Genomic DNA, 25,863 nt, shown 5'->3' on the forward strand with positions numbered 1-25,863 from the left:
ACGGAGCGAGGCCAATTAAAGCGAGAAGAGAGGAACCCAGCGACCAATGGGCAGCGCCTCCGGGGGCGGTAGCAGGGAGACAAGGAAATGCTGTCACCGCCGTTAACACGCACGTGGAGGTTTGTTAAAGATGTAGGGACTCCTGTGGCCCGGGCCGGGGGCGGGGGATGAGCCGCTAGGGGCTTCAGGGGAGTGGTCAGTATTAAGTGACTGGCCCCTAGTAGGTGCCTGAAGGCGAGCCTAGTGCAGGAAGTAACCCCTGGGGGGAGGCTGGTGGCCTGGGAAACGACAAATGGAAAAATGGAATTAGGGGTCAGACCGTGAAGCACGGTAATGGGGAGACACAGAGGAAGGGGCCATCTGGTTGAGGGAAGAAATTGGGGCTTGAGAGTGGGAGGTTGAAGTGACTTGTGATCGCTCCAGATAGGTGCTGGGTAGTGTGTATGTTTTGTTGGGGTGGGGGGATATGGAGGGGGGGGCAGAAAGACTGTGGGGTGAGAAGGAAGACAGCTGAATGGGAAAGGGGAAGAGGAAAATTTGGGATCAAGCCATCCCAGGCCAGAGCCATCTTTCCCATCCAACTCTGAACCCGCCCCTCCCTCCCCCCCACCCCCATCCCCCTCATTCTTTAACCCTGGGTCACAGCCTGCTGCTCCCTTTGCTCATGGCATCCCCTTTCATGGTGCAGTGGAGTTCACACTAGCCAGTGTTCAGGTAGATGGAAAGGTTGCCACTGCCCGACCTCTCCTGGGCCTCCCCCCTCTTTGCCAAGTTTCCCCCTTTTCACATTTTGCCCGTCCCGTCCTAGGTAGTTGGAGTCTGGCTCCTAGGCCAATGCCAGCCATAGCTGAGGGCACAGGAGAGCAGGTGGCTGTGCAAAGCCACTTCCAGGCTGTGGACGCAGGGCTGAGAAATGGGAAACCTGCTGGTGCCCATCCAGTCTTGACCTGGCTAGGGCAGCCTTGGGTCAAGGCCGCTCTAATCCTGGTTTCCATCATCATCAGGATGTGCCAGGTAAGGGAACTTCCTGTCTTACCCAGATGTCTGCATTACAGCCAAGCTTCATAAGTCCCTACATAGGTACCTATCATCCTGTATCATGTGCATGTAGCTTGAGTCAAATAGAATCTGCAAGATAAATTTGCAGCAAAGAAATAATACATATCTCAAGACTTAATAATGTTGATCTATGAATTCTCCACTAATTGGAATTTTTTTTTTGCTACATCATTTTTCCTCCCTCAACATGATTGAGAGAGAGTTGACTGGACTTTCTTTCTTGTTGAGGTTGTCTTTCCACATATGAACATTGCTGTCCTCCCCTCCTCCCAAGCACCTGCACTTGAACGCATGTAAGCAGTAACTAGTGCCCTTCAACTCAGACGGTTTTGTTCATGGGTCCATACTCAGCATTCCTGGGTTATGCTATCCTGGATCTGGGATTCTATGGCACCAAGACTAGGATCATTTAAATCCTAGTCTTCAAAGCCAAGAGCTCAGTACAACTGACCCTTGAACAACACAGGGGTTAGGGCCGCTGACACCCCCCCCCACTCCACCCCGCACAGTTGAAAATCCACATATAGCTTTTGACTCTCTAAAAACTTAACTATCGACTGGAAGCCTTACCAATAATATAAATAGTCAACTAACACCTATTTTGTATGTTATATGTATTATATACTGTATTCTTACAATAAAGCTAGAGAAAAGAGAGTGTTATTGAAAAAATCATAGGAAAATCAACAGTATTTATTGAAAAAAAAATCCATGTGTAAATAGACCTGTGCCATTCAAAGCCATGCTGTTCAAGGGTCAACTGTATAGATAATATATTCATTCAGGAGACATTTGTTAAAGACTTCCTTTGGACCAAGTACTGAGCTAGGTCTGAACATACTAAGATGAAGATAACATGGTTCCTGCCCACAGGGGTTTGTAGTCTATAGGGGGAATCAGATCTGTAAGCTGAACAGGTACAGGTACTTCTGTGAGGAAAGGAACAAAAAGGAGGAAGTGGTTTCCAGGGGTCCAACAGTCAGGAAAGGCTTGGTAAAGGGAGCAGACATTTGATTTGTCTTAATGAGTAAGTGTGTGCCAGATGGACGATGGAATGGGTATGCCAGGAAGAGGAAACAACATGAGTAAAGGTTGTGTGCGTTGAGAAACTTGGAGCTGTGTGATCCTACTCGAGTAGGTAGTGAGAACACGGGGCTGCACACACAGGCAGGCAGGGGCTCCGCGTGCCTACAGATGGGGCAGGTGGTGCAGGCCAGGCTTTTAGACAACGATTCTTTCTTACCCCGTGCTGTTGTCAAACCAAAGTATTTAATTCCTATTTTTTAAATTAAAGACCAGGTAGGGAGAAAAAGTACTAGATTCTAACAGCCTCTCCCGCTCTTGGCGATGAGTGAGGAAGCTCGCAACTGGTTGCCTTTTTATATTTTCCCCTTTGTCTTGAGATAACAAATAGGCTTGTGTTGTGCTTTTCTGCCTAGTGGGATTTGGTGTCTGGATCACAAAGCAACCCTGCTGTGCAAAAAGGAGGGGGGAACACACCCTCTGGCTGTGCTTCTATTGCTGCAACGCCAGCAAGGGTTTTGCCTGCGTGGGAGAAATGAATTTTTTATTGTTACTGCTTTTTATTAAATACTTTGCCACCCTCCTCCCCCCCAACTTTGTAAATTTATTAATCTTTTCTCAAGAGAGTCTTAAATGAATAGAAAATATATTGGGACCGGCCCGGTGGCTCAGGCGGAAGAAAGGGGGGGAATATATATATATATATATATATATATATAGCAGTATTTCATTGTACAGAGGCACACTGTTTTCTCCGCATGAAACAGAAAGGCTACATATGGGTTTGGGGACTATGCCTTGCCTATTTTCTTCTGATGCTTTTGCATTTATGTTCTGAAATCATCTTTTAGTCTGTTTGAATTAATGAATTTTAATTATAGCTTAGTGGTTGTGTTTTGCTACCTGGCTCCAGTGATCAAGTGGATGGTGGGTGAGGGAGGTCAAGATGCTGCAGTGTTGTCTAAGCGGAAGTGGGAGCCTGGTGCCTGAGTATGGGGGCGGGGTGGAGAGGAGGGAATTGACTCACCAGGATGACTTTAGGTGACATGGATAGTGCTATTCATTGAAGTGGCGCATGTTGGAGGAGGAGGTGCAGGGGAGAAATCAGACCTGTTGAGTGTGAGGGTTTATCAGACACCCACATCTATTGGGTTGAATAATCAAGTCTGGAGATTAGGGAAGAGGTCTAGGCTGATGAGACCGGTTTAAGTGTCATGAGCCACCAAGGTGGCACTTGAAGCCCTGGGAAGGATGAGAATGTCTGAGAAGGAAAGAGAGCCTGTGAGGGTTAAGGACAGTAAGGAAGGAGAGAGGCCCAGGAAGATGGAAATGATGCTGGTGAAATACAGTGCCCAGCTTTGCAGGAGGCTGGTGGCACACTCAAGGGTGTGTGTATTGGGGGCCCTAAGCTCAGGGATTCTTGGGCCCAGCCTTGTGGTGAACTCAGGACACACAGAACGGAGGGTACTTGGTACTCTGCTACAAGATGCCCCGAGTATGGTCCTCAGAGACTTGTGGTGGGACACAGAAAAGGTTGACTCTCACCCAAGTGTCCTGCCTGTGTTATGTGGTTGACTCACACCATGTGCTCACAGGTCACTTCCCAAATACATCCAGTAGTTTTTGTATGTGTTCCCCTTTAGAAGCTCCTTCATGGGATGGACCGCGTCACTTACTTTCTCTGGCTCCTTCTCCAAGTGCCAGCCAGGAAATGCTAATCTGTCATGTTTATGCATAAACTGTTTTGTTAAACGTCTCAGTACCTGGGTGCTAGGCACGGTGAGTGGGGCTTTGGTGCAAGGTTGGCAGCTGGTGGGAGCCAGGCCGAGTGTCTTTGTTGGCTAGAGGGATGTTAAGTTTTCCCAGGCTGAGTGAGGTCGTAGGGCATCAGTCTCAGGCCTGGCACTGGCTGCCTTGGTCAGTAGTGTGTGGGCCACAGGTAGAGGGAGGAGGCCTGATGGCAGGTTCCCAGGCTGGCCCAAAGGATATGACCTGGCAGCTTCTTAGTTTCATTGAGAAATCCTGGTTGCTCCTTGCTTTTGGCCTGCCCTGTGGCCATTTCTCATTTCCTCTCGGACGCATATCCCCATGAGCAGATGTTTGACTCTCCTCTCCAGCCCCTATTCTCTGCCATTTCCCACCATGGTTTGCTTTCTTTTCACCCACACCCCTGCTGTTTATTCCATCTCCCCAGGCTCACTTCCTGCCTCTTCTACTCCCTGAAGACCCCTTCTGAGGAAACCCAGCTGCCACCTGTCCTGAGATTACTATAGTTACTTTAGTAGCTTCATCCCAGCCCCCAAGACCATGGTCAGGTCTCTGTCCTGAAACAGTGTCTCACTCGGCGTTAGATTCCCAGACTCGACCATCACGTATATCAGCCAGGATGGATGCAGGGCCCTGAGATGCTACAGGTCCCTCCCATCATCAAACTCAAGTGGGGGGCCTCAAAGGGCCCTCAAAAGGTGATTGTGAAAGTGGACTGAGTAGCTTGAAGGAAGCCTGGGTTTTATTTGCTGGTTTGATTTTTTTTTTTAAAGGTACTTTGCCTGGATTTGCTTTCAGGATGGGGGGAACCTTCCCCAGCCCCCTTTTCTTTCCGGCTTATAATCCTAGGATCTGGGATCAAAGAGCTGCTGTGTTGAGCATCACTGAGCAGACAGGAAGGGGCAGGGAGGGGTGGCTGTGGTGCAGATGACCCTAAAAAGGGAAGGGGCAGAGGAGGGAACTTGGGCAGCATGGCCCCCACTCTTGAGCTGCTGGGGATGGCCTGCCCCCAGGTTTTCAACCCGGTGTCTTGGGGAGGCCTCTAGCCTGGGGTGAGCTTGGGCTGCACCGCAGCAGCAGTCCCCACCCCTTGCAACTCGAAGGTAATTAAGGGGTGGGTTACAGCAGATGAGAGCTAATTTGCTACCAGGTCTCTCCATTCTGTCCTCATGCCATCACCTGGGTTGGGCAGAAGACATTCTCTTGCTCCCTTTCTAACTCAGGCATCCCATGGGAGGCAGAGATGGCCCGTGCCTCCCATGTGTCTCCCTGGAGAAGGGAAATCCCAAGTGTCAGCATGCAGTTCTGCCTGCTGGGAGCTGGCACCCTCATTTCCAAAGGATGCAGAGGAGTCAGGTCAGTTTCCGCACTTGAAGTGTAAAAGCAGATGACTTGGAATCAGCTCTCGGGAAAGGATAATTAATTATTTGTGCCTGAGAGCAAAGCCAATAGGGAACATGTGGCAGAAAGAGGTCAATTTCTTAATATTCTCCTCTCCACCAATCCTGACTCAGAACACAAGGCAGTTTTCCAGTCATACAAGCCATGCGTGAGGAAGAGAGAAAAATACCTTCCAACTTCCTCCTGCCAGTACAGCGATAAGATGTAGGGCTGATGGGCTCATTAAGAGGCTTCTGTGCCAGAGTAGATTCAGCTGTTGGTCTGGTATCGCCCAAAGGACTTAAGTATGAGTAGGACGGGTCTCTCTGCCTGTTAATCAGGGAGAGAGAACCTGTGATCCATCTGAGAGCCATCTCCCTTTTGTTTCTCTGGCTGATGTGAGTCAGAAAGGACTGGCTCTAAGGAAAAGCTGTTTGCTTGCAAATGCAGGCGGCTGGTGACAAAGGAGTGTAGGGGAATGGATAGCTCTAAAGGAGCCTTGCCACTCCTGCACAGAACCACCACCTTGGCTGTGTGCTTTAAGGGTGAGTAAAAGGCATCGTGGTTATAAGGAGACAGCATACTATTCTCTGAGAACCACTCGCCTCTGCCTTCAGCCCAGATGCTCGCAGGCCCCTGCCAGTGCCCTGAGCTAGCTCCCGTCTCAATCTGCACAGCCTCACAACCCACATCTCCTTAATAGCTCTCTGCTCCCCCTAAAGCCCCCCACCAAAATTTCAGATCTGCAGCACTTGCTAAAACCAAAATAAGCTCACTGCCCTCCTTGGTGCTGGGGTGAGGGGATAGAAGAAAAGCAGAATCTGTGGCCCTGGTCCTCTCTTGGACAGAGGTGGGCTCCGGCATGGTCCTCCACCCTGGGAAGGGATCCTGGCCTTAGGGAATTTTCTCCAGACTCTTTAGCCCTCTGGAAGTGACTGGCCTCTTTGGCTCTGTCTCACATGCTTCTTATTAGCAGGCTCTGAGACCAAAGCCTTTGTCTGGGAGTGAGAGTTGAGTGGACGAAGTAGCGTGCTGGTAAGGAAGGTATTGCTGTGACTTCAATCTGGACAGAGTGTGCCTGCTTTGATCTGGGCAAAACTGGCTTATAGAAGAGAACAAAGCGGAACACCTACACTAGGTCCTGCCCCCCTGGAGGTCCCACCCAGGTGCTCAGGGCGCTCATGCCAATGCCACAAGGCTGTGTGGCCGCAGCCCTTTTCGGGTCAGGAGAGCAAGGTCCTACCTTCATTCCAGTGTGGAACGCTCTGGGAGACCCAGGTTCCCTCCTGTGAGTCTTCTCTCTGAGCTCTCTGAGGTGAAAGACAAAGGAAGCTGTACTGCCAAGCTGCAGATTTTGCCTCAGGCAACTAAATTTATTAGCAAGAGAAAAATTTTTATCAGCCCAGTGCTGAGCAACAAAGTACATCGTTAATAAAGGATAACAAATCCATCACTGAATTCATAAAACATACCTCAAGCAGTTACAACTAAAAATAAAGTTGGATTTTGTTTAATTTAAAAGCCTCAAAAATAACAAGCAATATGTTTTTAAACATGTAGTAGACACAATTGTCTATTATACAATATACACTGTACATAGTAGAGCTTGGGCAGGTAGGGGTGGGTGAGATGAAAGGAAAGGAGAGCGGTTCAGGCTGTGACGTTTTTATCTGAATCCAGATTCGAGTTGAAATGCTGTGTCATTTAGAAAAGAGAATTGCTAGAGTGAGAAAAATATTAATATGCTCATCATTGCCCCCCAAAACCCTAAACTGAAAGCAGGCATGAGGGGTGAGTAACAAGGACAGGAAGAAGGGAGCAATTAAATAAAACTTTTAAAGCACACACAATACACAGTGTTCATCATCTGAAGTAGAGTATAAGGCAACGTTCTCCTTAGAAAAAGGGGGATCAGGGAGTCTGTGGGTAGCTTTACTTTTTAAATAGAAAGTTGGAATGTGCTGGAGTAGAGTTGTGGCAGGGCTGGGGCATGTGGAGTAGAGGCGGCCTCTTGAGCCTCTCTGGAGGTGGATGCCAGTGGTGCCCTAGGTGCAGGGCCTGGGGCGTCCGACATGGCCGGGGGGCCAGGGAGGTACAGGAGAGAGGGGCATGGCACGATGATGCGACTCCGGCAGTGTTGGGGGGTGGAGGGGGCTCACTTTGCTCCTCGACGGAGTGAAATTTGTTTTTCCTTTGGAAATAAGGGTTCCCACTCGTCCTGGTTTAGAACGTCTCATTGGGCATGGCCAGTGTCCACGGTCTGGTGAGAGGAAAGCGCCAGGGCAGAGCCAACAGGCTTCAGAAGGAGGCGAGTATGGGGCAGCAGAGCCCCGTCCTGTGGGGACAGTCGCAGAACAGGAGGGAGGGGTTGGGGGAGGACCCAGTACAGCCATGGGCCTCTTTTCCACCAGGGGCCCAGGCAGGACACAGACGGGGGATTGCATCTTCAGGGCTTCCTGCCTCAGTTGGCCTTACAAGTTCTTCGTGACCAGGTGGGTCTTGTAATGCTTGGTGAGATGGTCACTCCTCATGAAGCGCTTCTGACACTGGGCACACTCGAAGCGTTTGTCCCCTGGGAAGAGGAGATGCCCATCACTCACAGAGCCCATGTGCAGACACTGTCCCAGCCCCGAAAAAGGAGGGGCACCCTGTAAAGCTGATGTCACCTTGTCACCACACTTGGCCCACTTCCTGCTCACATGTTTGCTCCCTATGCTCTACTGATCTGAAGTCTCTGGTCGGTTCTCATTTGCCCCACCCCCCGTTTGACGTCACTCTCCAGTCCACCTGTTCCCATGCATCCCGTGCCTGAAGCGCTGTACTTGTGCCCCTGCACCCAGGCCTCTTCCCTTGTGAGCTGTCACCTGCTTTCTTCTGATCTGCGTCCCTGACTCCCTCTGGCTCCAAGTCTTCCCTCTGGCAGGAAAACCCTCTACTCTGACCTGCCAGCCCCCAGCACTTACTTAGTCCAAACCACACTGACCGGGCTAGGTCAGCTGCTGTTCTGAGTGTTTATTCTTCAGAGTATTTATTCTGAGGGGTGGGCATGACCCACACCGCCACACTGGCCAGGAACTGGAGCTTTGGGTCCCGTGTCCCCATCCCCCATTCCAGGACAGGGGTCAGCTCACTGGGAGCAATCACTATAGCAGCCGTTCTCAAAGCACATGCTGTGTGTGGACCACTGGAGATACCCAAGACAATTTTAGGTGGTAGATGGATGAACATTTTCACTTTTATAGTTTTGTATTTATTTGCCAGTGCATTAAAACATGTAACTTTGAGATCAACATTGTGATGTCAAAAAATAATAGTGATTGGACATAAATGAGTAAAAATAGTAAAACAATGTCAGGAAAATCAGTAAGTAGTTGTAGGAAAGGCAGTGTGGGGTAGTGAGTAAGAGTGTGGAAGTGGGAGTCAGAAGGCCTGCGTCTGAACCCAGCTCCACCCGTCACTAGCTGTGTGACCTGGCCTCAGTAAAACGGGCATAATCCAAGTTCCCTCCCATAGAATCACTGTGAGGATGAAATCAGTCAGTCTGCAAAGTGAGCAGTCCAGTGCCTGGCACGCTACGTCAGTGCTTGTTAAATAAGTACCTATGCAGCTATGGCAGAAGTCAGCAAGGCTACGTAACGCAAAGGACATACATCACTTGGGGAAACACTGTGGATAGAATGGCTTGCAAGTATTTCCTGGGCAGTCCTGGAACCCTGAGAACCCTGAGCTACAGGCAGTCTGTAGCTCTCGCTCAGTGTGGCAATTCCTTGGCAGGGCCAGGAATCTTGATGTCACTGAGGGCCATGGAATGGGGGGGTGCAAGGCCAGGAGCAGACCCCTGTGGGTGCAGGTGTGCCAGGGGAGGGGCGGGAGGTGAGGAGCCCCGTGTGGGCAGGTGTATACCACTGCGGAGGGGAAGCAGACCTGTGTGGGTACGGGCATGCCGCTGGAGTTCGTCACTCCGCGTGAACCTCTTCCCACAGAAGAACCAGTTGCAGACAAAGGGCCGCTCGCCGGTGTGCAGGCGCACGTGGGCCCGCAGCAAGGACGTCTTCCGGAAAGTCTTGCCACAGTCGGGGATATGGCACACGTGCTTCTTCTTGCCCTGCTCTCCAGACCTGAGGATGGATGGTGGGGTAGAGGGAAAGGGAAGAGGAGTAAGGGAGGAGGTAGAAGGTGGGGGCAGGACAGGATGGAGAGGATGAGTCCGGTCAGAGAGCACAGGGGAAGGGGAGGGGGCCAGGTGGTATGGAGCCGCTACCTGGTACCCTCTCGGTCCGTGTCCCAGGGAGAGGCCTGGGGAACAGGGCACCTGCCAGGCTGGCAGTCTGGCTCCTGCCCTCCTATTACCTCTTGTCCCCGTCCTTGCAGTTGGGACATGTGCAAGCCATGCGGCGCCGCTTCTCGCCGGGCTGGGCCTCTCCAGACAGGGCCTGCTCCATCTGCAGCTGGATCTGGGTGGGGCTCAGCCCACTTATGGTCAGGTTGTTCCCAGAAACATTCTGCACTGTCAGCTGCTGCTGCCCTATGGGAGAAGGAGGGCAAGGTTCCGGGTGAGGAAGCCTGAAGGGGCAGAAGAGGAAGCCTGACACCCTTCTTCCCTTCTGCACATGATAGGAGGATAATCACAGCAGCAATATTTTCGAGAGCCTGTTATATACCAGATACCGTTTTAGACTCCTTAAATGTATTAACTCATTTAACTTTCATAATCCTATGAAGTAGGTACATCATCCCCCTTTCACAGTTGAAGAAACTGAGGCTCAATAACATATCAAGGTCACACAGCTAGTAAGTGGGACAACCGGGATCTGAACCCAGTGGTCAACTTCAGAGTCAATGCCCTGACCACTACACCCCACAGACCGAATCCACTTCCAGACACTGCCCACATATTTCAGTTGGGAAGGGTCTTCTCTTGGAGTGTTTCTTCCAGAATCTCCTCCAGCATTAGGCCTTTGTGAGATACCAACTCTGCTCTCAGGAAAGTGTCCAGGATTTTTGTTAATAAGAGTAAGGAAGCAGTTCTAGTGTTCTAGGACTTGCAGAAAGCCAGTCAAAGCAGGGGAGTATCGCTGACCTATTGCTGGTGTTAAGGTGCCACCACCCTGAAAAGAGCCCTTCACCCAGCTAAAGACAAGGAATCATTTTTGTTAGGTAGCTAAATGTCCCTTTGATGATTTGCAAGGCGGCTTTCACACTGTAATTACCAAATAGTTCCTCTCAACAGAAGTGCAGCACCAGCCACTCCTTCCCACCTTAACTCAAGGCTTTCTTCCTTTCTAGAAGCCTTCAAATTTCTTAACCTGGGGCCTCTCTTGAACATCATCTTTGATCTGGACAAAACTAAGTGTGTTTGTGTTAGTTGGAGAGTTTTCCGGAGTGGATCTTATTTTCTCCACCACATTCAAGGCCTTCAGCTGTCAGGTGGGGCCAGCATGCATTTTAACCTATCTCACGGGGCTGCGTAAGGACCAAGTGGACATGCTTTTAAGCTAGAAGGGATGAGGTGAGTGTCCGGAAGTATCCTCGCAGTGGCTATTGGGAAGCCCGGGGCTGGCCCCCAGTTCCCGCGTGCAGGGGAACAGGCGCACTGCCCACTCCCGGCCCTGGGGCCTTTCCTCACCTCCAGTGTTGGTGATGGTGACCGGCACGCCCTGGACCTGGACCCCGTTGATGTTAATGGTCTGCATGGCCTGGGCCGCTGCGGCCAGCTGGGCTGCGTTCAGGCTGATGATGCTCCCAGCAGGCGCGATCTTTGGCAGCGGCCGCTCTTTCCGGAGAATTGCGGCCGAGTGTTTTTTGCTGGTTCCGCTCTGATGGGGAGCACGGGACGCAGGGCTGCTACAAGTGGTGGTAGCGGTGGTCGCAGCTGTTGCTGGGGTGCTGTCCTGGACAAGGACCGTCTGCACCTCACCGTTAGGCGTCCGGATGTAGACCTGGGAGGGGCCAGAGAGAAGAAGTCAGTGCACCAGGACAGACCGCGCTTGCCGCTTTCAGGGCAGTGTCATCTCCCTGATCGCGTTGAGAACTGGGAGTCCACCCAAGTCTTCTCCAACTAGACAGACCCTACTTCCGTACACAGCTGACACCCATAGGGCTGCTAAGCTGGCAAATGGTGACTGCTGGTTTGAAACCAAACATTTAATTTACTTAGCATGGAAAAACAGAATTGCCAATTCTCAGAACTGGAGAATTAGAAGGCAACTAAATGGTGACTTCACAAAAGATGCACTTTGAATGACCATCAAACAAATGAAAACAGCTCATAGGAGGCACAATTAATGAAGAACGGTTTTTTTCCAATTCAGATTGGCAATGCTCATTGCTGGTGAGACAGCAGGAAAATAGGCACTCACTCACACAGTATGACTGAGAGTGTGAAGTGGTCTAGATTTGCTGGAGGGAAATTTGGGAATATGTATCAAAAGGCTTAAAAATACGCATGTTAGAGCTTGATGGGACGAGGAGGGCATTTGAGGGGGAGTGGCAGTAGCAGCCTGGTCTGGGTGTTAGAGCCCCCGCAGGCTGAGGTGTCCATATGGGAAAGCTGAGACAGCTGTGGGAGACCGGTTATGTACACGGGATGGACTCAGACAGGAAATATATTACGGATAATGGAAGTGAGGATTCTCACTGTCAGAGAAGGGAGTTATAAATATGGAAAGGGGGAAAACTAGAAGGAACCCTATGGGAATTAGAGGTATTAGTAGAAACTCAGGTTTTCATATCAATAGATACATAGATACATATAAATGTATGTGTGTATACACGTATGTGCATGCAAATATCTTTATCTAGGTAATACATACGTATACATATGTATGTATATTTATAGATACTTCTTAGCTCTGTCGACTGAGAAGGGCTGTGAGCAACAACACTACAGGAACAAGGAGCTCACCCAGCACCCAGGTTTTAGCTCCCAGTCCCATGCTCTACTCAAAGGAACCAGGTCTCCTTGGAAGAATAGCTGAGTCCAGGATTGGGGGCAAAGAAGAGCTTGGAAAAACTGTTGTACCAGAAAGTAAGGAAGTGTTTAAAGAATGGCGGTGACATGTGAAAAGGACACAAGAGCCAACCTGAAAGGGCTCCCACTGGCCAATTATGGGACAATTTGAACATCAAAAAAAAAAAAAATACAAATGGATTTTAGCCCATCGAATAAAATAGGAATCTGTAAGTCCATATAGACATAAATAAACAAATGGAGGAGAAGAGAATGACAATTAAAAATCTGCTATCACATCCTTCAATAAGATGAACCAGGACTCCGAGGAAAAGTGGTTGATCCCAGGGCTGGGGCTGGAAAAATACAAGGAATGAAGGACTGACACATGTTACAACATCGATGAACCTCAAAAACATCATACTAAGTGAAAGAAGCCAGACACAAGAGATTACTTATTGTATGATTCCATTTACGTATAAGAAATGTCCAGAATATGCAAATCCATAGAAATAGAAAATGGATTAGTGGGTACCAGGGGTTGGGGAGAGGGGGAAACAGGGAGTGACCATTAAATTCAAGGTTTCTTTCTGTGGTGATGAAAATGTTCTAAAATTAGATAGTGGTGATGGCTGCACAACTCTGTGAATATACTAAAAACCCCTGAGTTGTACACTTTAAAAGGGCGAATTTTATGATATGTGAGTATCTCAATAAAGCTTGTTTTTTTAAAAAAAAAAAAGAGACTGAGAGAATGTCCTAGGGATACAGGAGACAAACTGAAAGAGCTCCAAATGGCCAAAGCTGGAACAACGTGAGCAACAAAATAAACAGTATTAAATTATAACCTTTAGTATAAAATAAATATATGAGTCCATACTGATATAAATGATTGAATAGAGAAATACATGTAGAAGAGACAAATCTGCCTTACAGAAGAATTCCAAATAATATTATGCAGGTACTTTCCCTTCAAGGATGTACAGCTTAATTCTCAGCCCCTACTCCCACCTAAGAAGGTGGGAGACTTAGTGACTAGTTTCCAAAGAAGAGAGAAAGGAAAAAGCAGCAACTTACAATGAAGAAACATGCAAACACCACGTTAACCAAGTGATAAAGGTTCGCCTCAGGGGTGTCGTGTGGACACCATGTACCCCTCGTATAATGTAATGAGAGGGGCATTTTGCCTCTGTGCTATTCTTTCCAAAAACCCCTAACCCCAGACGGGGACACTCGATAGGATACCTGACCAACGTGCCTCAAGACTATCCAGATCATGGAAAACAAAGACTGAGAAGCTATCAGACCAGAGGGGCATAGGGAGACATGCCATCCACGTGTAATGTGGCATCTGGACTGATTCCTGAAACAGAAAGGATATTCATGGAAAAACTGGTAACATCCAAATCAAGTCTGGACTTTAGTTAACAGTAATGTACCAATGTCAGTTTCTTAGTTTTGACAAATATACCCTAGTAATTAAAATGTTTAATAATGGGGGAAGCCAGGTGAGAAGTGCACTGTACTACCTTTGCAAACTTTCTATAAATACAGAGGGTGCCCAAAAAATGTACACATTTTGAGAAAGGAAAAAACTGTGTTAAAATTGTAATACTCAATATATACTAATAACAAAAGATGAATACAAATCATGTGTATACATTTGTTTGTCATACAGTCATGAGGAAACATCATACAAACCTACACTGAGGAACATTCTACAAAATACATGGCCTGTAGCCTTCAAAAAAGTCAAAGACTGAGGCACTGTTCCATAGCGAAAGAGACTAGGGAGACGTGACAACTCAATGCGATGTATTATACTGGATGGGAACCTTTTGCCACAAAGGAATTATTGGGGCAAGTGGTGAGACTTGAACAGGGTCTCTGAATGAGACATTAGTGTGTTTCATTGCTGGTTTCCTAGGTTTGATGGTTGCCTTGTTATGTAGAATGCCCTTGTGTGGATGAATTACACTTTCTATAAAGCATTTGGAAGTGATAGGGGATCATGGTGGCAACTTATGCTCCAATGATTCAGGGGAAAAAATTCTTTGTAAAAAAAAAAAAAAAAATCCTGCTGTGATCATGACTGGGGTTATTTTTGATCCCCTGGATTACTTACGACTGTGTTTCTCAGTTAAAGCAAACAAACTTCGTGTCATCTCCTAATAAACACACAAATTTCATTTCCAATTTTGTGGTATGTGTCCCTTTTGCAAATCGTTGCTGTTTTCTGTGCATCTGAAGTTTTCTGTTACTAGAACATTTTTTGTTCATAACGTAGAGCAGGGATCAGCAAACTTTTTCTGTAAAGGGCAGATGTTAAATATTTCTCAGCTTTGCAGACCACGAGGTCTGTCTTGTAGTGCAAATGCAGCACAAATGGGCATGTCTGTGTTCCAATTAAACTTTATTTACAAAAACAGATGGATGGGCTAGCTTTGACCTGAGGCCCACGGATTGACAAACTCTGATACAGAATACATTTTTTGAAAATATGCATATCCTTTAACCCACTTTAGGAATTTATTTCGCTCTAAGGTTGGAAAGAGCCTAGATATATAGTTAACAGGGTATTAGTTGTATAGTAGATAGCACCTCCAGATAATGGAAAAATATGTTATTAAGAAAGCTGAATCTTTCTGCATGTGTATGATTATTTCCTTAGAAAGACCTGCCTCCATCAATCTCAAGATATGGAACCTCAGGGAACGGAGGAGAGGCACTGCTGAGGATGTGTGCACCTGTGCAGGTATCTTCACCCAGTTCTTCACCTTTTAAGGTACGTGTGATAATGGAACCTCACAGATATTGTAATAAGTAAGTGAAACAATTTAGAGAAAATCACTGGGCAATACATAACGTGCTGGCAGGGAGGAGGCATTCGAGGGCAGGCCCTTATGACTTACACATCTGCAGCTCAAACTCAAGGGCACTTCTCCACCCTGCAGATCGCCCACCTTCCTACTGTCACTCATTGTGATGCCTCGGTTCTCTATAGAAAACTAGATTATAAATTCCTTAATAGAAAGAGGTTTGTTTAATATTAAAAAAGAAATCCTTGTCCTGAATTTTAATTGAAGCACCTGCCACACATTAGACATGAGTCCAGGTGAAAAACAAAGTGTGGGGTTTGAAATTTGAGTTGAACCCTGGCTCTTGTCATCTATGTATCATGAGATCTGGATACTTTATAACTTCTCTGAGTGCCAGGTGCTCCGTCTGAAGCATGGGCATAATCTCTGGCATTTGATAGGCATACACAAAGAATAAAACCTGCCTCACAGAGCCAAGTAGATCAACATCCCAGATGAATCTAGCCTAAGTGTTCCTATATCAAGGTAGGCACCTGCTCCTCCCTGGTTTTTTCTTGTCATTTTTCTCATTAATTGTCTTACTTTGTATCAAATTCTATGGTTCTGACCAGAATTGTTTCATTCTTGCTACTGTTCTGAGTATATAATTCTATAATTTTTTTAAAAATTATTAAAAAGTAGGTATTTGCCCCCTACATATCCCCTACAAAAGACTCCCATAAAGAAAAAGTGGGCCAAAATGTAGGTATATAGATATGTTTCATCTGATTTCTACAGATAAGCTGTACTTGGCCCTCTGAACTGAGGACAGCCCGGCTGTCAGGCGCAAGTAGCCACTTACTGCCCACCCCAAACATATCGACTCCCAACACTCAGATCATATCAGGAGATGAGTCAGCATCGTTTTTGAAAGCAAGCTGAGAGGGATGGATCGCTAGCCAGGTAGTGCTAAGGACAGGAAAGCAGGTGCAGAGGGTGTGTGTGGTACCTGAGTAGACGTCGGCTCAGCTGCCTGGATCTGAAAGTTCTGGGAAGGCTTCTGGGGGACGGTGGGGAGGGTGGCAGATGCCGCCTGCACCACCCTCAGGGCCTGCTGGGGGATCTGCACCACCTGCTGCTGCTCGGCCTTGGGTGGCACCACCTGGACCTGCTGGACCACAGCCGGCTGGCCCCCGCCGGGGCTCTGAACGATGAGCAGGTTGTTTCCTGCCTGGATGATGTTGTCTGCCGTGGTCTCAATCAGCACCGTCTCCACCTGCTCAGCCACGGCCACAGAGGGCTGCGAGGCAGGAAGGCTCTTCTTCCTGGCTTTCTTATTAGTCTTGGACAGCGGGGTGGGGGGGCTCTCTGTGAGGAGCTGAGTGGGGGCAGCGGTGTCGCTGGTGTTCACAAGGTTGTTGACAGGCAGAGTAAGGGTCACGTTGCCACCTCCACCTGTCAGCTTCACCACATTGGCCCCGCTCTGCACTGGGGTGGTGGTCGTACTCGACTTCTGGACAGGAGCTGGCTTGATGGGGACAGGCTTGTGACTGGACGGTGAGGGGGTGATGATGGCTTGGTTGGTACCAGGGATGATCTGGATCTGGTTGGTGAGACTGGGCTGTACTTGGATGGTCTGGGAACTGCTTGCCTGAATCTGAGGGACTGCCTGGTACTGGATATTGGCATTTGATCGGGTCCCTTTGTTGATCATGGTGGGATTCTGGATAGCGAACACCAGCTGCCCCCCAGGATAGGATGTGCTCAGTTGTGACCCCTGAATCTGAAGTATGTTTCCTTTGGAGGACAGGATTCCAAAGCTATTCTTGCCGGGACTGAGAGGGAGAGGGGCAGGTTTGATAGGGACGAGTTTCCGTGGTGTGGGCTGGGGAGGAGCAGGAGGTGTCACAGCAGCTTCAACAGCTGGAGGGCCAATTTTGCTACATGTCGCAGCAAGCAGGGCCAAGGGAGACGGCTGGGAGTCCTGCAGAAAAACCAAGTGGAGAAAAGGAGTGAGACACGAGAGCCTGAAGCCGGTTTTGATCCTGTCCTCTTGGCAGACTCCTCCCCGCCTCTGTGGCAGGCAGGGCGCCAGCATCCACTTCCTGCAGTGGTTCTGTCTCCCCTTCCCTGCTGCTTTCTCCATTGAGTAAGTAAGGAAGAAAGGGGGAAATGTCTTTTCAGGAAGGAGCTGCCCAGAAGCTCTTGGTGACAGGGTGAACGAACAGCGTGAGCTGACCAGTTACTCCCCACTGGCCAGTTTCTACAGGAACCACCCTCTGCTCTCAGGTGGAGTTCCTGTTGGCCACCGGGATTAGGGATCCCAATTCCTCAACGGAGGAAGGATTAAAGAAGGGAGGGAGGGAATGAGAAAGGGAGGGGCAACAGGAGGAATAAACCCTCTGTTGAAGTCTTTTCTAGTGCGGACATGACTTCATCCACTGGGGAGAGCTGCTCTTTGGAGGCTACAAGCAAAGAGCCTCCGGGGTGGGGGGACACAGTCTCTATTTTCCTCATATGATCACTGGGGTCCGGCAGAAGGACCTTGAGTCTAAGCCTGCTTTTCCGCCTGACCCAACTATGGCACCTCTGGTTAAGTGGCCGTGGTTTCTTAGTTCAAAAACAGTGATGACTGAACCTTGCCCTGCCTCCTACCCTCGGGTATTTGTAGTGAGCCAGTGTAGTGTTTTCAGTTGTGGTTTAATGGCAGCGTCAGTGAGTCCTTCCAGACGGATGTGCCCCCCCCCCAGAGCCCACTGCCCACTCACCTGGGTGGTGGAGGCAGCGGGCTGCAGGTAGTCGCTGGGGCTGACAGCGGCAGTGGCAGCCATGCTGGTCTGTGGATCTGGTGGAAGAAAAGAGAGTCAGGCACAAGATGCCCATAAAGAACCCAAGCCCCATCGCCTCAGACTTTCTTTTGGTCTCTATTCGCTGCTGCTTGTCCAAGAGATGTTCATGACCTTTCCCTATGCTTCCCCACTCAAGGTTAGCAACCCTACAGCTCTTTTCAGTAGATGCCCCTCGCTCTCCTCAGACTCAGCCGTCCAAGCCTGTGGACAGCTAATCCTACCTCCCCTGGACTATCCCCTCCAGCCACCATAAAGCCGAGGATAACACGAAGGTACTGAGACTATGCCAAGAGTGGCTTCAGTAATAAGCTGTGCCACCTAACGGAGGCCTCTCTGGGGGGCACTGCTGACTCTCCCTAGCGAGATCGGAACCCCTATATGGTGGGTGGGGGAACTCCCCCAGCGAATCCTCCACGCTTCCTGTTCACTGCTGCTATAGCCAGATGCCAAGCCAGCCTGGGAGAGAAGCTTTGCTCAGCCAGGATTCCTGACAGGGACACACGTGCTCCATGCTAAAGCCTTGGGTGCTCAGCCTTCACCACAAGGGCCCGGTGGTCCGGGTACTGATCTATAGCACATGGGGAACAGCTTTAGTGAATTTACACTTTTACGTAGGACAATAGGCATGGCACCACACTAGGTATCACCTAGCCGACCTCAGAGGTATCGCCAAGACTAGGAAGCTAATCACTGAATATAATGAGAATAAATTCTACTTTTGTTTAAATGTACATATTTCTACATATGAATATAGCAGGAAAAAGTCTGAAAAAAATGCTAAAATGTTAAAAGCCATTATCTCTTGGTGGTTGAATTTTGCTTGACTAACAAGAATTTTTCTCCTTGTTTTGCTGTATTTTGTCATTTTCCCACAATGAATACACTCTCCTATACTTTAAAAAAAAAAAAAAAAAAGCATTGAGGAAGACAGGTAGAATGGAAATCATGAAATTTGGGGAAAAGAATCGAAGCAATCTCATAGTTCATAAATATTGAGGGAAAGGACACTGGGCAGAGTCAGGCTTGTATCCTAGACCTTTGCAAAGCAGATTTCGGGGAGTACAGAAACAAGAAGGGTATTACTTCAGAGACTTGAAAAGGCAGAATGGCTGAGGCATTGAGCCCCTGTTGGGCATCTGCGGAAAAGAGGACAGAGGTTGGGGAGAAAGTGGAACCATTCAATTTGTCTGGCCTCTGGCTTCTCTCTTTGGGAGAAAGATTCTTAATGGGAAAAGGTAAAGAGAAGGTGAAAGAACTGAATCCAGGCCCTAAATGGTTTCCAGACCCAAAGGCCACACAAACTGCACTCCAGAATAGGAGAGAATTTGCAGCACACTTGTAAATTGTGTGAGAGCTCTGGGCAAAATGCAGAGTATGGGTAGATCCTGAAATATTAGACACTGATCCTGGGCAAAATCCTAGAACAAATAAATGGCTGGACAGTACTACACTCATGGAGGTAAGGAAGCAGTGATCAGAAGGCAAAGGCACAGGGTTGCAAAAAAAACATGTCATGCTGAACAAACCTGTTCTGTGGGGTTTTGGATGGATACACTAGCAGAATGGTATACCCTGTGCATTTCCTTTCAACAAGGCACCTGACTGACATTTTCATAATATTCTTATGAACAAGAAGGGAAAAAACTGCAGGCAGGATGATAGTCTAGTTTGGGGGCTAAGCTGAACATGCCTCCACGTTAAGTGCTGAGATCCACACTATCCTGAGCAGTTTGGCTGCTGCAGGTCAACTGGGGTGTCTCCAACTAGGGGTGGGTCCCAGGGCCAGGGTCTGCAGGGTTTTCCTCAGAGGCTTATGCTTTCTCTACCAGAACGTTTCATTCTTATGTTTTCACTGTGAAGATCATCTTTTTAAAATGAACAAATACTACAGACTGCTGGGTGACTGCTGCTTACCCAAGATTTGCACATTTCAGGGCCTGTGAGTGTTACGGTGCCGCTTGGCACCACTAACTGCGTGGGCTAATCAGGACAACTTGATTCTGCCCATTTAACTCAGGATACATTTGCGCAAAATGAGGGGTGACAGCTCTTCAGAAACGTGGGAGGACTGTCGCTCGGCACTCGACACTGCAGGGTAGGCGTGAGGAACTCAGGCAGCTGGGTGTCGTCTGTGCCGTGCTTATGCTCATCCGGGTTCAACCAAATGTCGTCCTCCCAGAATGAGGCTGTGGATTTGAATTTTACTGGCTTTTCTGTAGTTATTAATTTTATAGGGGCTACATCAATGAGTTGATACACAGATTTGTGTGTGTAATTAAAGTTGTAGCATCTTGAAAACAATCCAAGTTGACTCAAAACATTTTTTCTTTAGAGCAGCAGTGTTCAAATTATTTAGACCGTAAACATTTATCAAAACAATTTACATCAAGACCCAGTGCGCATGTGCACCCACCCACACACACATAACACCCACACACTTCCCTGTCGTGTGCTCACACAATAAGAGTTTCCAGAAACAAAATCCGCCTTTAGTACCCGTGATAGACTTTGATATTTTTCTACTCTATTTCATACTGGTTGTGACTCATTAAATTGGTTTTGTGCCCTTAGAGGCTGGTAAACGCGGCTTTAGAGTAGCCTATCCATGTCCCAAGTTTGGAAAACCATGCAAAAAACTAGAAGGCAAGTTCAGCCTGCAGATGTCACAAGACCGAAAAGGGCTGTAAACGCAATGGGTGTCAGTATTAGCGTTCTTTAAAGAGATCTTTAAAAACTGGTCTGTGCATGAGTTCCCGCCCTAAATGAGAATTCGGACTGTGCTGCCATCAGTGGCGGCCTGGGGCAGTCCTCTCTCAGCACCACTGCGCCTTCTGTAGAACAGAGGTGACGTCATTCTCACGGGATTCCGGGAGGTGTCAGGAATTAATATAAAAAGCATTGAGCACATAGTGGGTAATCAGTGGTGGTTTAAACGTTGAAGTTCAGTAAATCCTGCACTTAGGTTAAAAACAAAAATCACATGTATACAGGATAGGAAGACAGAGCTTAATAGTGGGTCTCATGTGAAAAATCCCAGTGCTTTTGAATCAAAGCTAAATGGGAGCCAACAGAATCTAGATGCGGTTGCCAAAAAAGCTACTGCAACTTGGACTGCATTTCCAAAAGTTCAATCATAGAAGAAAAATAACAGTCCTAGTGTGTTCTGCCACTTGGGCCACATCTGGAGTGTCAGGTTTCATTCTCAGGGACATTTTGAAAGGGGGATTTGCAAAGGGATCTGGTTCAGAGGAGAGCAGCAATGGCTGTGACCAGGATGCCAGAGTAGCGACCCATCAGGGTATTTATTCCATCAGTGGGTTCAAAGGGTGGAACCAAGATTTCAGGGTGGAAATTTAAAGAAGGAAGATTTCAGATTAATAGAATGGGAAAACTTTCAAAAGGTGGAATCTTCCTTCTCTGGAATGGTTTAGCCAGAGGCAGGATGTTTCTGTTGGAGACAGGATGTCTAGATGGGGGTGGGAAGTTGGACTGAATAACCTTTAAGATTTTTATAATTCTCAAACCACGGTGCTGATAAAAACACAAGGTGAGTTCGTTGCTGGCAGGGCTGGGAAGGGAAGGCAGGGGCTTTCCCAGAAGGCTCGCTGGACTCAGGTTCACTTGGCTAAAACTGGTGAGTGAGTCTCCCTGAGACATCCTCCATTATGAAACGGAAGGACAGCAGAGCAGGATGGACAGAGTACAAATGAAATGAAAACTGGCCTAATGCTTCCTACTCATCTCCTTTTCTCCCTCTGCAGTTATTATTAACCTGGACCCAAACTGGCTGGAGACTGGGCAGGGCTCTGAGTGAGTCTTCAGCTAGGAAACTGCACCAGAATCTATGGAAGCAAGTTGCAGACTGCTGGTGCATGACGATGTTGCACCGTTTCAGTTTGGTTTCATTTTCCTCCCCAGCTGGCTCTTGAAATACTCCTCTAGATGCAAACCAATGTTTCTCCTAGCATCATTCAGAGCTTTGTGACCTCTGCCTGCAGATCTGGGCAACCAAAACAGAGACCAATCTCCCTGCCATTGCAGAATTATATCCTGAGATTAACCATGAAAGGGAAAAGAGAAGCATTTACAGTTGGTGTTTGGAAATGAGAAGTGGTTAAGAAGCAGCGTAGATGCGTAACTGTAAGACTATGATCAAAGTACTTCAGAACCTCATTAATTTGGAACCTTATACTGAAAATGTGTAATTTGGACATAAATTTGTGCTTAACCTTTCCTTCATACCATTCAAAGTGAGGCTAAATAGTGTATGAAGACTGCAAAGGGACACTTAGGCAGTTATGTAGTGATTTTATAGCATTCCCACCATTTTATTCATGCTGTTTGCTTTTAACAGCAGTTTATATCCGATCACTGAAACCTACATTTAGCAACATTAGTAAGTGGGATTATTGCATATTCTTGAAAGAAGAGGCTACATTTATTCAGAGTTCTGTCTTTCAGACTTTTCATTAGTTCAGGTTGGCTAAAACTTTCCCAACAGTCCCTTGTCTGGTGAAGTTTTTCAGTGTATTTATTATACACACTCTCTTGGGCTCCAAGGAAAACTTCCAAGGACATCCAACAAGGCACCCAGTGCCCGATGGGACCACACCTGACTTTCCTTTCCCCCGATGGAAGTCAATTTAATTCCAAGAGCAGCAGAAAAGCATCCCCTGAGCATCCCAGGTCTTGATGTGCAGATCCTTTACCTCCACCGCTGGCCCCTCCAGCTCCAGCCGTCTTTTCCTCTCTCCTTGGCCAAACCTCCCTATCCCCCTCCTTTCTCACGTGCTCATTTCCCTAGCAGTGGCACGGGGACTTCTACCCCAGCTCTCTGCTGACACTGCCCTTGCCCAAGTCACCGAGGACCTCCTCACTGCTAAATCCAAAAGACCCTCTTCAGTTCTTGACCTTTGACCGTTCCCACCTCCTTGAAATCCCCCGATTTTCTCCTACCTCTCTGACCACCTCTTCCCCTTGTGGGCTCCTCTTCTGTTTGCCACCCCTTAAATACTGATGTTTCTCAGCATCTGTCCTTCTCAGCCAATAACTGTTCCATGGGTGACGGTGTCCACTCACGTGGCTCCAGGTACCTTCCACAGGCTGACGACGCCCAGGTCTGTCCTCCAAGCACAGACCAGTATGTCCAGCCCTCCACTGGGCTGCCCACAGAACTTCCAACACTGATCTGTCACCTTTGCCCATTCTCTCCCCAGCTTTCTCATCCCCAGCCACCAAGGGCCTTCTTCCAGACCCGTGAAGAGCCTTCGTCTCTGCTGCTGCCCTTTCCTTGTTTAGAGCTCTTCTCTCATCACTAGCTAACACCTATCAGCCTTCAGGTCTTTTTCCTCAACAAAATGTCCTGAGAGCTCACTATGTAACTGGCACATCATTTCCTCAGAGAGGCCTTCCAGGACCCCTGAGATGACATTAATTCTTCTGGTAACACTCACCACCGTTACATAATCATGGGCTAATGTCTCCCTCTCAGTCATAGGAGGGCCCCCTGATGGGCCAGTCTGTTTTCACTGCCGCACCACTGCCCCAAGCCTGGTGAAGAGCCCAGCGACCCTTCAGTGCCTGCAGGTAGAGTAAACGTCTTTGGTGAAAGCAGCCTCTGCTGGTGTTTCCAACCACAGCAAAGCCTGAGCATCACCTTCATCGCCCGCCAATCAAGTCCTCCTGGGTCTACCTCCTAAATATCAATCTCTCTCCAGTCTACTCGTTGCTCCTAATCTCCATCACCATTATCCCAGGATCAAGCACCTTGAGCTCAGCCTGGAATACTGCCCAAAGCCTTCAAAACTGACCTCCCAGCTTCAGCCCCTCTTATCCAGGCTCCGCAATCTGGTCAGAAGAATTTTCTATAATACAAATCCCATCCAGCCACTCCCCTGATGAAACCCTTCAAGAGCTTCCAGTTGACCTTATGATAAGCTTACAGAGGCCAAAACAATCTGTTCCTTCCCTCCCCTCGCCCCCTACCTCTCCTATTTTATCTGTCACCCTTCAGCTCTCCCAGTCGCATATGTACTTCAGTTTCTTTCTTCCGTTTCTGGACGTACAACAGGCCCTCTCGCACTTGTGCTCCCTCCCACTTGCCTATTCCCAGTCAGCCTCAGGCTCCTTTATAATTCACTTACTCAGGGAAAGTCTTTCCTGACCTCTTCCCTTCCATCCCCACAAGGTGTGGGGCAAGTGCCCCGCTATGTGCCAGGGTATAGGCCCCACAGCACCTTTCCCAGCACCTTCCCCCGCCACCTCAGGAGGAAGTGTGTCTGCCCTCGGGGTCTTTCCATGGGCAGATCAGGGAGCACTGCATAACAGAAAGAGGCCTCAGAGGGACCCAAGCCCTGGCCATCAGACTAGGGGCAGGCTGTTCCAGGGTCTTTCACTACTCTTGAGACCCAGGGAATGAGAGAGAAAATGAGCGCAAAGAAATACCGCAACAGTAGGCTTGAGGACGCTCTTTTCCCTCTGGGGAAGAACTTGGCTCAAATTCCACAGCCAGGGCTTGTGGGGACTGAGCTTTTTTTGCCTCATGGGTTCCTACCATCCCAGCTATGGCTTTCTTGGCCTCCTGCTATGGTATTTTCCCCGGAGGAATTTCACTCCGCACAAACAGTCCTTCTGCTGTCTATTTTGGTCAGCCTTAGCTGGGCATCAAGCCAATAAAACAGTTTCTAAGCCTAGTCTTTCCCAGTTACCCAGCCTGGAAGAATTCAGAGCTGGTAAGGGAAAAGCAAGCCAGGCGGGTTTTACAGAACAAAGTTGGACCTCAAAGGGAGCTGATAAATGGGCTAAGAGAACCAGCTTGTGAATGACTTCAAATTGCACTAAACATTCCTGAGACATAAATCTCCAGCCATCATAATAACCATATAAAAAATCTCAATAACAACTAAAGGAATTTCTTTGACTTTGATTAAGAACAACTCTGGGCCATGGTTTGCTGCCACGGGCCAGACGAAGGTAAATAAAGAATGGAGATCTGGGCTCCCCCCGACTCCTTAGAAGCCTTCCAGCCTTCCCTACTCCCAACTTTGACCCCAGCCTCAGCCCATGACCCTGACGTGTGTCCACAATTTCATCAAGAAATTAAAATTCCCTTCATGAGCTAAGATCCATTATTCTTTTTTTTCAAGCAGAACTTTCAAGAGTCACCTATTTTTGCTGACCCTAATTTCTCTCCTGCCAGTCTTTCTTGAACCTGTTCTAACCAGGCTGCCCCCTCCCCATCTATGCCACAAAAATTGCTCACGCGGGAGCAGCCAGTTAGCTCAGTTGGTTAGAGCGCGGTGCTCTTAACAATAAGGTTGTCGGTTCGATTCCCACATGGGCCACTGTGAGCTGCGCCCTCCACAACTAAATTGAAACTACTTGACTTGGAGCTGATGGGTCCTGGGAAAACACACTTAAAATAAATAAAAGTTTAAAAAAAAAAAACTGCTCGCGCCACCAGTGACCACCACCTTGCTACCAGTTAATTCTAGACCTCATCTTCTGTATTGATCTGACAGTTAACCCTTCCTCCTTGAAACTTTCTCCACGACACACTTCCTGGTTGGCCTCCTGACCTCTCTGGCTACCTCTTCTAAGACTCCTTTGCTGGGTCCGCCCCACCTCTCAAATTCTAAATGGTTGGGCCACCCCAGGGCTCGGTCTTAGGACCTGTTTTTCTTCTGTCTACATCTATTTCCTGGGTGACTTCATCTAGTCTCATACCATGTTTCCTCGAAAATGAGACCTAACCAGATAATCAGCTCTAATGCGTCTTTTGGAGCAAAAATTAATATAAGACCCAGTATAGTATAGTGTAGTATAGTATAATATAATATAATACCAGGTCTTACATTAATTTTTGCTCCAAAAGACGCATTAGAGCTGATTGTCTGGCTAGGTCTTATTTTCGGGGAAACAGGGTAACTTTAAAAACCAATAACAGGTTCTATATAATGATGACTCAAATCTGTATCTTCAGACTCGTACATCTGACTGCCTACAAAAGTCTCCACTTGGCTGTATTAATAAGCATCTC

The 25,863-nt window shown here is 48.0% G+C and overlaps 1 protein-coding gene and 1 long non-coding RNA gene across 3 annotated transcripts in view; one reads left to right on the forward strand and one right to left on the reverse strand.

The window, feature by feature from the left end:
- Window positions 1–25,574, forward strand: LOC109451972 (uncharacterized). 2 transcript variants are annotated; one of them, XR_002138068.2, is made up of 5 exons: window positions 1–119; window positions 809–1,014; window positions 10,516–10,738; window positions 14,850–14,963; window positions 21,587–25,574. It is a non-coding gene; the product is annotated as an uncharacterized LOC109451972 (long non-coding RNA). The 2 variants fall into 2 exon arrangements; XR_002138067.2 differs by lacking the exon at window positions 10,516–10,738.
- The window catches only part of SP2 (Sp2 transcription factor), a 25,064-nt gene continuing 5,776 nt past the window's right edge, over window positions 6,576–25,863 (reverse strand). Inside the window, exons 2-7 of the mRNA XM_019740602.2 lie at window positions 17,745–17,821; window positions 15,986–16,960; window positions 10,856–11,168; window positions 9,580–9,754; window positions 9,154–9,347; window positions 6,576–7,801 (exon numbers count right to left, since the gene is read on the reverse strand). Coding sequence (XP_019596161.2) covers window positions 7,701–7,801; window positions 9,154–9,347; window positions 9,580–9,754; window positions 10,856–11,168; window positions 15,986–16,960; window positions 17,745–17,821 — 1,835 coding nt within the window. The 3' untranslated portion in view covers window positions 6,576–7,700. The remainder of the gene's footprint in view (window positions 7,802–9,153; window positions 9,348–9,579; window positions 9,755–10,855; window positions 11,169–15,985; window positions 16,961–17,744; window positions 17,822–25,863) is intronic.

This window comes from Rhinolophus sinicus, linkage group LG15 (assembly GCF_036562045.2).
Source record: "Rhinolophus sinicus isolate RSC01 linkage group LG15, ASM3656204v1, whole genome shotgun sequence".
Taxonomy (NCBI): Eukaryota; Metazoa; Chordata; class Mammalia; order Chiroptera; family Rhinolophidae; genus Rhinolophus; species Rhinolophus sinicus.